General features: G+C 41.3%; 1 protein-coding gene across 8 annotated transcripts in view; it reads left to right on the forward strand.

The window, feature by feature from the left end:
• The first annotated feature begins 1,135 nt into the window (after nt 1-1,135).
• Nucleotides 1,136-12,361, forward strand: part of Kdm6a (lysine demethylase 6A) — a 145,545-nt gene continuing 134,319 nt past the window's right edge. For 6 of the 8 annotated variants that reach the window (XM_036174094.1, XM_036174097.1, XM_036174098.1 and 3 more), the window contains exons 1-2: nt 1,137-1,676; nt 1,888-1,951. In XM_036174094.1, coding sequence (XP_036029987.1) covers nt 1,519-1,676; nt 1,888-1,951 — 222 coding nt within the window. In that variant the 5' untranslated portion in view covers nt 1,137-1,518. Of the gene's footprint in view, nt 1,677-1,887; nt 1,952-12,361 lie in introns of all 8 variants that reach the window. The other 2 variants (XM_036174095.1, XM_036174101.1) reach the window with 1 other exon arrangement.

The raw sequence follows: 12,361 nt of genomic DNA on the forward strand, positions 1-12,361 counted from the left end.
TATACTATGGATCAAACAGCAGACTTTTATTTACACCTCCTAAGGGGCAGAACAAGCAACTATTACTATTAAGGGTTTTCGTACGTAGTGGTAGCAGGAAAAGCTTTTCTGGGCAGCAAACTGTTGAGGCTCCTGTTCTTCTAGGACCAGTTCACATGCAGCTCCTACTTTTCCATGGAGGTCCCACTGAGATGACAGCAACAGAACCCAACGTTCTGGATGTTCCCTTGGACAAATTTAACTGTTTACTTTTTATTTTTCTTACAGTATAATGAATTACTGCAAGGGCGCAGGGTAAATTCAAGCAGTAGTTATGTTTGGCCCGAAAGTGCTGCCAACGGTCAGACCTTTGGCGGTGGGGTGCCGCGCTCAGCGCGCCAGACCCCTGCAGGCGACTCTTCATTTCTTCCGGCCTGGGGTGTGTGGGCCGGGGTCAGGGACGTTTTCCCCTTCCCCTTGTGCAAGGACGTGGGGCTTCGGACTGCCACTGCGGCCTAGGCTAGGGCGGCGCCCGGGCTGCAGGATATGGGGCCGGCTGCTGCTCCTCGGGCGCACTCCCCGTGGAGGCCATTATTTCCAGCAGGGCCAAAGTGTGCGCCTTCTTCCGAGGGCAGAGGTCTGAGACCGAGTGGTGCCTCCCCGCGACTCGGCCGGTCTATGGCACTGTGGGGATCGATACTCCCGGAGTGCGCGAGCGCGCGCCGGACCACCGAAGCCACAGTCTCGGCCCACCCCAAGGCTTCCGGGCAGCCAGAGACTGTCCGTAGTATCCTCGCTCAACCCGCCCTGCCCAAGCTCTCCCCTCCCCCCGCCGAGCCCGCCACAGCTCCCGAAGCGACACCGCCCGGACCCTCCATTCTCTGCCGGTGTATTTAAGTGGCACAACCTAACCGGCTGCCCCCACTCAGGGACAACCCTTCTCAGGACAGACGCGCTCACCAGCCAACCACCGACTAGAACGGGCGAGCATCCCGCTCCCGGTTCTGTGGCGGCCTCGGTGGGCGGGCTAAAGCAGCTAGCAAGTTGAGTGGAACCATGGCTGACGCGAGTCAACAAAGGTCACGTGAAGCGAGTGGATTGCTTCGATTGGCTGCAGCAGCCGGGCAGGGAGGGGGGGTCACGGCGACGGCGTGGGGTTCGCTGTGTGACACAATTACAACAACTTTGTGCTGGTGCCGGGGAAGTTTGTGTCTCCTACGAATCCTCCCCGGAGCTCCCGATCCCCGCGCTCTCCGGCCATTCCCGCCGTCCCTGCCTGTGGCTGCCCCCTTCCCGCCCTCGCGATGTGACCCTACAGCCGAGCCGTCGCCGCTACCGACCCAGTGGCTCCATAGCCCCTGCTGCCGCTGCCTTCGCGTTTACCGCGTTGGGATTTTTCGCCGCCGCCTTTCGCGGCTGAGGAGGAGGCAGAGATAAAGTTGGTGTGCCGGTCCCGTGCGGAGATTGGGAGCGTCGTTGCGGGCCCCGGCCCGGGGAGGGGGGGTGTCGGCGTTGTAGTTGTGAATTCGCTGCGTTTCCATGAAATCCTGCGGAGTGTCGCTCGCTACCGCCGCCGCCGCCGCCGCTTTCGGTGATGAGGAAAAGAAAATGGCGGCGGGAAAAGCGAGCGGCGAGAGCGAAGAGGCGTCCCCCAGCCTGACAGCTGAGGAGAGGGAGGCGCTCGGCGGACTGGACAGGTACGGGGCGCGGGCACCGGCCGGGGCGGCTCGGGACAGGCAGGCGCCGCTCTCCGCGGAGGCCGGAGCGTGGCTCGTCCGTGGTGGCGGTGGGGCGGGCACCTCGGCTTGGCGCTCTCGGCCCCGCGCGGACGCCGGGGCCTCGGGCTCTGGCAGGGACCGGTCGGCGGCGTTGCAGGAGCACTAACGAGCCGCGTGTGTCTCTCCGCAGCCGCCTCTTCGGGTTCGTGAGGTTTCATGAAGATGGCGCCAGGATGAAGGCCCTACTGGGCAAGGTAAGGCAGCTGCGGGCCGGAGCGCGGACCCGGTCTCTCGGGCCAGAGGCGCGCTTGCCCCGGGGCCCCGCAGCGGGGTCACCACTCATTGTGGCCTCGAACGACGGCCGAAGGTCTTTTGGAAAACTATTTCCTGCCCCTGCGCTCCCCGCACCCCCTCGTGCCTCGCTTGCTCTCTTGAGCGATCACTTCTCTTGGAACCGGAGGAACAGAAGCAGCAGCGCATTTTGGGCCGAGCTCATGTGGGGCGACCAAATTGCTTCCTATTTTTCCGCCCTTGGGAGCTAGGCCGATGATCTCCGAGGTGCCTCTGGAGGGTCGTGAGATCATAAACGGGTGCTGATTTCCTTAAATTCTCGGTTTGTTACCTCCCCTGGTTTTTAGGCTCTTCCTTTAGTCAGGCTGTTCGTGATGTCTGCTCTTACCCAAACATTTTGGGATGGCTTCTTGTCTCTGCTTCCTGAAGGGGGAAGTTGTACGTAGTTTAGGTCGGTGAAGAGTTTGCATTGGGTTGCTGGCATGTATCTCAATTGCTATGTGCTTTACCTGAAGTTAGGTGACTTGTTTACTTTTTGGGTCTTTCTGCCATAGATCTGCCACAGTTATATGTGGTGCGTTTTCTGGAGCTTCGTTTCCTGTGAGTCTGTCAGGGACGGTTGGGGAGGATTCGGGGTGTAGTCTCCGTTTATTTGTGTGGAAAGTTGTTGGTACTGTCATTTAGTTAAGTAATGGCTGCTTCTATCGGCCCAAGATGGCGGGACAGGGTGGGAGGAGAAAGTGAAGGGGGGGGGTTGGGGGAAGGAGGAGAGGTAAACATGGAAATAAATAGTATCGAAGAATAGGCCTCTCCTTTGGAGTGTGTTGCTCGGTAGTTAATAAAAATTATCATAAGTTATTTGCATGTAGATTTTTTGTACCCTTCTCTAGCTTGAAAACAGCATGCATAAGCCTGGTAAATGCTTATCAACCTGTAGCACATTTAGTTACCCATCGTAAGCTATTGAACAAAGGCTGGAGTCTCGTTCTGCCTGCTTTAGTTTATATTTCCTGACTGAAGTGTGATTGGAATGGTATTAGGAAGCTTTCTTGTTAATTGGGACCCTGAAACTTGGAGTGTATATGATAGGTGTTGCATTCATTAGACATTTTCTTCTTTGGCGGAAATCTCTAGGTTTGCATTTGACACTTAGCTCTATTGTTGCAATTGAGAAGTTTAAGAAAGATGACTAAAGCCTAAGAGCATTTTAAAAAGTTGATTATTTTACTCCTTATTTTTTTGCCAGTATTTTGGTTTAGCGGCATTAATTGCTTTTTATCTGTGATCACACTCGTTTTTGTTTAAAAGTATCTAAATATAAGAAGTTTTGATTGCAGACAATGACCAGAAAGCAAAACAGACATAATCCTTTTCAGTAAGTCCAGTTTCTTTGAACCGTAAGAACATTTGAATTAAACTTTGACAGTGTGGGTATTAATTTGCTTATTTAAAATTGTCGCTGGAAAATAATGTATGGTGACTAGTTCTCAAATGATATATAACGTCAATAGTTGTTGGTTCTCTGTTTTTAAGGTTCCCCACAACCTATTTGAAGTATTTTCATGTACAAAGACTAGATTACTGTAAGCTGTCATTCCAAAGTTAAAGTGTTCTAATTGGAGGGCCATTTTATTTTGGAGTGAACATTGCTAGTCTACATTGGGTTAGTAAAGTTGCTAGCAGGAAGAATTCATTTGGAAAAGTTGGACTAAATTTATTGCTTTTGGTTATGATGATGAAGAAATAAGTTGAATCTGTTTTATGTACATGTGTAAAGTGCTAGTTCATAATTTCATATCTTAGAATGCTTGTAATCAGAATCACAGTGGGTGGTGCTTAACGTTGGATTATATTGTAATAGTGAAACCTACAGTTAACATTTTAAAAATTGAGTATTTTCTAAGTGCATTATTTTTTTCTGGTATTTGAATAAGTACCATCTTAAACACGAACGATTTGTGAAGCTTCATTTTATTTTTGGGAAGAATTATGACTTTATAAGTGTAGGGTAGTTTGATAAACTGAGGAGTATATTTGAGCTAAAAAAATCATTTGTTTTGGCTCATTGCTCCTTAGGGTCCTAGCTACTTAGATCAGGACCTAACAGCCTTAATGCAAAAACATTTGATATTATTTCCTTTGAATGCTCACATGGATCTTCGTTGTGTCCTTATTAGCCTGAACATATCAGTAAAATGTGTGATATAAATTTATGCTTCATAACACGTTACCTTTCTTCTGTTTGAATTAGATTCTAAGTAGAATAAGTGAATTAGGGTCCTTGGAAAGAAGTGTTGAATTATTTAGTTTTATCTATCCTCTGAGTGTCCTGAGAATCAGTATTTTTGGACCTGAGGTTTGGGGAGTGGAATGTTGAGTTCTGTTGGTTTCAGAATTATTTTCTTTGTAACTCTTTAAAAAAAGTGTTGGCTTTTCTCTATGGTATGGATGGGGTGCGTTCAGGCAGTTTAACTGAACACATAATAAGTTGAATAATTCCCAGAATTCTTTTTTTAACTATTAATTTTGTTGCACTATTTCCAGAAAAATTTAGTCTGTGCCAAAAGTTATTTAACTTTTCTTGTGGAAATTTAGTCATTCTTACTTGTTTTCAGAAAATTTTTCCCCTTGTGTTTTTATTGTATCTTTAAAGTTTTAAAGTGCACATTTATAAACAGAAGTCTAAAAGGTTTTGGAAAACTAAAGCCATTAAATAAGTGCTTTTTTTTGTTCCCAAACTTATTACTTTTTCCTGTGTGAGGCTGCTGTATTCAGGTGATTTCTCCTGGACTCTGTGTTCTTTTGTGATATTCCATTACTTAGAGTCATTGAAAGATGTTTTCTTTGCAGGATTGTCTTTGATATATAGTATGGTTTTTTGGATTTAAAAAATTTAGTACAGTATTTTTGTAGTAATACCTTCTTGTAATATAGCATGACCTTTAAGTTTTCTCTTTAATGCTGACCCTTAATTTTTGGATAACTTAATTATTCATTATTATTATAATTATTACTTGTTTATGCCTGTGGATGTTTTACTTGTATGTCTGTCTGTCTACCAGTTGGGTGGTGACTGATGAGGCCAAAAGAAAGCTTCTGATCCCTTAGAACTGGCAGTTGTGAATTGCCATGTGGGTCCTTGGAATTGAACCTGGAACCTCTAGAAGAGCAGCCAGTGCTCTTAACCATTGAGCCATCTCTCTCTCTAGCACTAATAATTCATTATTTTTGTTTTCCTAATACAGTGGCGTTACTGAGAAATAACTAAGTGAAACATTTTATCAGAAATTAACTATGCTGACTTCTTTTTACAGATTTGAAAACTTTTTGGGGTATACTTTTTAATTAGATAAGGATTTCAGTTAGGCATATATAGAGAGAAGAAAAGTAAAGAGTATAAGTATGAGATAATACTATGTAGTATCATTAGAGTACTAACATGGTAGAGGCCTGGGGAATGTGGCTCTGTCAATCTGGGGTATCTTATTTGTGTGTGAGGTAATTTATCACTAAAATATGTAACTGTGGAGCTGGAGTGATGGTCCAGAAGTTAAGAGCCAGTCCTTGCAGAGGACTCGAGTTTGGTTTCCAGCACCAACATTGGACAACTTACAATAAATATCCTTAGAACTTCAGCTTCAGTGGCTCTGATCTTTTTCTGGCCTCTATGGGCATCTGCACCTTACATGCACACACATGCTACACATAGGCCCACACATAGACTTCACACATTTAAAAATAAGACATATATTTAAAATGAAATACGTAGCTTTTTTTGTTGTCACATTTAGTGTGTAAGTGGGGGGGGGCGGCGGGGAGGCGGGGAGGCGGGAGAGTGAGAGAGCACACCTGCATGCAAGCATGTAGGCTAGAGCAGGCACACTAGCAAGCACCAATGGAAAGTCAGAGGACTCCTTGTTCTCACCTTTACCTTTGTCACCAGGATTTAACCCAGCTGGTCAGCCTTGGCAGTAAGTGATTATTGGCTGAGCCATATCCCAGGCACTATAGTTGTTTATTTTAAACAATTGTATTGTTAAGTTTGTCTTAAGTATTCTGGTTGGATTTCTTTTTGATAGTTCTTATAGTAGAAAAATTTTATAGAATACTTGGGAATTATAAATTGTTCATCATTTGAAAAATTAAGGTGGTGGTGGTGCGTGCCTTTAATCCCAGCACTTGGGAGGCAGAGCCAGGCGGATCTCTGTGAGTTTGAGGCCAGCCTGGGCTACCAAGTGAGTTCCAGGAAAAGGCGCAAAGCTACACAGGGAAACCCTGTCTCGAAAAACCAAAACAAACAAAACAAAACAAAAAACAAAACAAAACAAAAAATGTATTCTTAAAGTGATATTAAGAAAATACTTGTCATTTTTATTTTTGGGCGTGGGTAATAAAAATAGTTTAAGATACACTGAAGCATTTATTTTTTTGAACTTGGTTTTGCATATATGAGGAAATTATTAGGTTAGTTTTAGAGGTGTCTTTTTGTGTTATAATATTTGGATTATTGGTGATGTATGAAAACAAATGTGTACTTTCTATTTGTAAGGACTTAAAGGGGATATTCATTTCCAATGCTAAAGAACTTTAGTGTTCTGGTTGGAAAAAATAGTTATAGAAATAGTATGAGGGCTAGGGAGGTGACTCATCAGGAAAAGGCACTTGTTGCCAACCCTAGGTCTTGAGTTTGATCCCTTCAAACTATTTTGAGGAGGGAAAGAGAACTGAAAGAGAACTGAGTCACCCCCCCCCCCCCCATACACATACACACTAAATAAATATACCTTGTGCTTGGGAATTAGATTTTTAATTTGATGGATTTCTAAAAATGTTTTCTAGTTTGGAAAATTATCTTCTAAACAATTATAGTCACAATTGCTTGGACAGAATTTTATGTAGTTACTACATGTTTACTAACAGGTTGCTTCTTAATTTTGTTTAGTAAAATAATCTAAAAGTCAGATTTTAGCTTTTTCAGCTCTTCAAAGGATGATCTATGTGTTATCTACCTCATGATCTTTCTTTGTAGTAATATATACTTTTCTTTGGGTTCTTAAATGAGTTTGTAGGGTAATCACACAGTAGTTAAGTAATCACTATTTTGGAGTGCAGAACACAACTGGGGAGATGGATTTTGAATTTTATTTTATATAGTTCATTTCTCTCATGTAAATTTTTTTTTTTAAGATTTTATTTGTTTTATGTATTTTACCTGCATGTATGTGCACCACATGTGTTCCTGGTGTCTTCAGAGGTCAGAAGAGTATATTGGATCCTCTGGAACTGGAATTACATATGGTTGTGAGCTGCCAGGTGGGTGCTGGGAACTGAACTTGGATCCTCTGCAAGAGCAACGATACTCTTAATGACTGAGTTGTCTCTAGAGTTCCTTATTTTTATTATTAATTATGTGTGTATGTGTCTGTGTATAGGTTTGTTCACATGAGTGCATTGTCCCTGAAGACCACAAGAGGGTGTCAGATCCCCTGGAGCTGGAGTTCAAGTAGTTGTGAATTACCTGATGTGGGTGCTAGAAATTGAACCTGGTTCCTCTGTAAGAGCCATATGATAACTTTCTTTAAAAAAAAAAAAAAAAAAAAAAAAAAAAATTATACTTTTTTTTTTCTTTTCCTCTTAAGACAGAGTTTCTCTGTTTAACAGCCCTGGCTGTTTTGGAACTCACTCTATAGACCAGGCTGGCCTTGAACTCACAGATATGCACCTGCTTCTGCCTCCTGATGCTGGGATTAAAGGCGTGTGCCACCACAACCGGACTAGACTTGTTTTTACTTTATGTATAACTGCAGGTGTGTCTGCATACCACACAGGTACAGTACCCTGGAAGGCCAAAAGAGGGCATTAGATCCTCTGGAACTAGAGTTACAGATGACTTGTTAGTCACTATATAGGTGCAAGGAACTGTGCTGGGATTCTCTGAAAGAACAAGTGCTTTTAACTTCTGAGCTATATCTTTAACCCCTCTTGTCTTTCTTTTGAGCATAGTTTGCTATGTAGTACAGGCTGACCTTGAACTTGGGATCTTGCAGCAACTTCCTGGGGGCTGGTTGTTCTTTAAACTAGAGACATTTAAAAATGATGCAGCATTGTGAGAATATTATAGCATTTTTTAAACACTAAAGCTCACTTTAAATTTCTGTTTTTATAGTTCAAAACCATTAAGTGCTTTACAGCATTTTGTTACATGGCAAGTTGGAATATTTCTGAACTTGGTGGGGGAATAGTAGTGAATGAAGTACAAACAGGAGATGTGCATGCATTTTAGGTGGCTTTGTGATAATCACTGTACTCATTCTCCATTTTTCTCTTTAGCATGTTTTATTATTACTTTTTTTTTTTTTTTTTTTTAGGATATCATACATGGGTACTGTAGTGACACCATTTCTCCCCTCCCTCTGTTTAACTTTTCTCATGTCCTCTCTTTTTCAACTTCATGGCCTCTTATCTTTAATTATTACATATCTATATTATATAAATTTATAAATAAGACCCGCTGAGTTCATCTAGTGTTGCTCATATGTTTATGCACTCAGGAATTAGATAACCTATCAGGAATCTCATCCCTGGAGAAGATGGATTCTTTCTTTCTTAGCAGCTGTCGTCTGTTGCTTTTCATCTAGGGGGTACCTTTCAGAATTTCCTTATCCAGTTTGGCATGTCACCTGGTGTGGTCATTATGCTGGTCTTGTTTTAGGCAGCCATATTGTTGCTATTTCATGGGTGAAGCTTCCCTGTCATATAGAAGACACTGTCTTGCATATATCCTCGTCTTTTGGTTCTTACAGCCAATCTTTCTGTCCCTTCTTTCTCTGTATTCTCTGAGCCTTGGGTGAAGGGATTGTGTTGTAGATGTATCCATTGGAGCTAGGCATCCAGTCAGTTCTCTGCGTTTTGATTAAGTGAAGTATTTTGTAATAGTTTCTGCTGCAAAAAAACCCGTCTTTGATAATGGTGAGATCTATAGTTACCCGTGGGTATAAAGGTATTTAGAATGTGGTTAGAGATAATACTGGTATAAGAAAGTGGCAGTACTGGGTTCTTTTTTAGAGTCCACAGCCTTACCAGCCATAGGTAGGTTTCTTGTATCAGGCGTTATTTCCCTCCTTGTTGAGCAGGCCTTACGTCCAATTAGACAGCTTGTTGGTTATGACCAAGATACAAGTGCCACTCTTGTACCTTTAGAGATATCTTGCCATGCTGATCATTGTTGTGGATCATAGATGTAACAGCTGTGTAGAATTATTGGTTGTTTTCCTCCTTCCCTTGGAAGCTTGCATAGCACTTTCCAGTGGAGTTAGTCAGGAAGGAGGCTTCTAGGTCAGTTCCAGCTTGATTCCTCCCAGGCCTTTGAAGTATGTGGTGTCTTTAGCAATCAGGTCTTATCTGCAAATCCGGGGAGGCAACCAAGGGCAATTGCCTGTATTGTTTTGGGAGGTTTCTCGGACTCCCCTGAACAACACCTCTAAAGGAGTGCCTGGTACTGGGGTTTTGTTAGATAGTCCATGACTTTTGGGGGACACATTGTCACCCCAAGAGATAGAACTTCTATTAAACTCTCTTTGTATATATGTATGTATGTATACATATATGTACATTTTTAGACATTCATAGTGTTATTTATCCCTCCTCCCTCCCACGCTGTCCCCCCCTCCCCCGGGTCTCTCCTGCTTATTTTTCCCATTTCCCATTTCCTATGTCTTACTTTTCTTTCAAGAGCTCCTGTTCTCCCTTTTAGGATGTATCACTGCTGTTTTTACTCTTGGGCCTGGTGTGACATGGGCTGATAGTGACCTAATTTAGGAACTGTAACTCCAAAGGATGGGGTCAGTTTCCTATTTAACAGTTTTTGGTTTCTAAACCCGTTTTTTCAGTTGTTTGTCAGTTTTTTCCTCCTACAAGTCTGTTTTTACTTTTAATTCCTTTCCCTTTTTATTCTGTCCTTTGTCTATATTGCTAAAATCCTGTTAATGTGTTCTTGGGGTTTTATCTGGTAGTATTTGTTTTCCATATGGTAGTATAAATATTAGAGCTACCCAGTTTATTCTCAGGAAGAAGGTTGGGATTTTGTTATGGTTAAGGGTATTATATAGATCATCTAGTTCTTGCTAACTTAGAACAATGGAAGAAATTGTTCCAAAGAACTGTTTTTAGGCTTCATTTATTACATTATATCATTAAATCCTGTATGGGGAAAACTAAGTTTTTTAAGGAAAATTTCCAGTATTTTCAAAAATAGAGAAGGTCAACCAATCAGCTAAGTGACATTCATCTATCACCTACTTCAACAGTTTTCAAAATCTTGTTTCATGTATATCTTGTTCCTTACCTCTGTTATTTGCAGGCAAGTTTGCAACATTAGTGGCATCATTTAGCCCATAGGTAATTGTGTATAATGTTCTTATTAACATCTAAAAATGATTTTTCTGTCAAAGACCATTGTCTCCCTCCCCCCTTTGCTGTATAAGAATTGAGAATAAATTACTTGGAAAATGAGTAGAATGCAGATCAGATAGGTAGCTGAGTTTATATGGATTTGTGTTTTGATATTGTGGTAGTATTCTATTTTAAACTATTATGTAGTATGTGACAGAAATAATTTTCCCAAAGAACTTTGAGGCTTAGTTGCTTAAGTTTGTTCAGATAGTTTCTATATTTAGGGAAAATACGTTTTCAAGATAAGGTGATTAAAGTAAATGATTTAGATTTTTGGGTTTCAGATATGATAATTAGAAAAACCACTTCAGTGATTTGTGAACCATTTGTTGCATTGTTGGGGGGAGTTTGTATCAATTTTGGAGACAACTTCTGGTCTCTTTGCTACAGTTTGTGGGAAGACAACAGATTGAAAATATAATACAGTAAATAAAATAATAAAGATATGTACAGTGCCATGAACTCTGAAGTGATGGTGCAACTTTGGCCTTTCAAAAATTTATTATAGATAGTTTAAACTGTATTATAGCTATTCGAGATATAAGTTTAATGAACTTTTGAATCAGGGGAAGTGATAGAACTAGTATTTGGTTTTATAGTAATATTACTGATGGTGGGGGGGTTACACTAGGTGTTAAGTACTAATTAATAAATAGTAGGTAATATGTAGATTTTAGGTAGAAATCTGCTGCCATCTTCCAAATCTGTGATGCTTAGGCAAGCAAGCATCTTTCAGAGGCTCAGTTTTCCCATTTGTAAAATGGAATTGATAGTAGATTTCCTGGTGTGCTATAGGATTTTGTGTTACGGAGAAAAAATAGTGTATGTTTAGCTTTGAGCTTCTAATGGAAGATGCTCAGTGCAAGATAGATGTTATAGGAAAAGACAATTAAATTTAAACTAAAACTGTGGTTTAGTTATGAGATAGAAGAGGTCGAGGCAGGTTTGAAAGCTCTCATGAAGACTTTTGGCTTTAAGGTTTTTGTTTTCCTGCTTTGCATTTGTTTCCACTGCAAGGAGGCTCTGGTCTAGATCTTCTTTCCCTAATCCTGGTCCCAATTTGTATATACATTTGACTGTCTACCTGATATGTAGTGTTTTGAGGGCATCGAATATGGGCAAACTGAATTTGCCATTGTCTTAAATGTTTTTCACCTTTGTAAATGTTAACACACCACATCTGTCATCCCAGAAATCTTGGAATAGCCACACCTCTTTTAACATATTAAGCCCTAATAATCACCAGAGTGTCATTTCTACACTTCAGATCTCAAATCTACTTATCCTATTGCAGCCACAATTCTGTCTTTGATGTTGAGGTGTCTTCATGCAGAACACTGTATACATAATAAATAAATATATCTTTAAAAAAAAAAGAAATGTCACATTTAAATGGTTAGATAACACTACTGATGCTAGGCAATTGGGTGTTACAAAAGAATCACTTGGCATTAGTTTTTAGGTACATTCTGATCCATTGAAAGTGTTTATTGCTTAGTTTTGTTTAAATGTAGATTTGTATTTATGATTATATTTTGATTATAGCTTATCTACAAAGGTAGAGTTAGAAAGAGTATAATTGCTAGGAAGTTATATTTAGGAGCTCTTTTTATTTATTTATTTTTTGAGACAGGGTCTCACTATGTAGGTCTGGCTGTCCTGGAACTCACTGTGTAGATTAGGCTGGCCTCGAACTCTGAGATCCTGCTTTTGCCTCCCAATACAGTTGCTGGTAGTTGTATATGTTTTAAAAAATATTTATTTATTTTTATTTTATGAGTATGGGTGTCTGTATTTCTTTTCTTTTTTTCAGAGCTGAGGACCGAACCTAGGGCCTTGCGCTTGCTAGGCAAGCGCTCTACCACTGAGCTAAATCCCCAACCCCTCCTCTAGTTTTTTTATAGCGTTTTTTTTTTTTCTCA

This window comes from Onychomys torridus, chromosome X (genome assembly GCF_903995425.1).
Source record: "Onychomys torridus chromosome X, mOncTor1.1, whole genome shotgun sequence".
In the NCBI taxonomy this organism is placed as follows: Eukaryota; Metazoa; Chordata; class Mammalia; order Rodentia; family Cricetidae; genus Onychomys; species Onychomys torridus.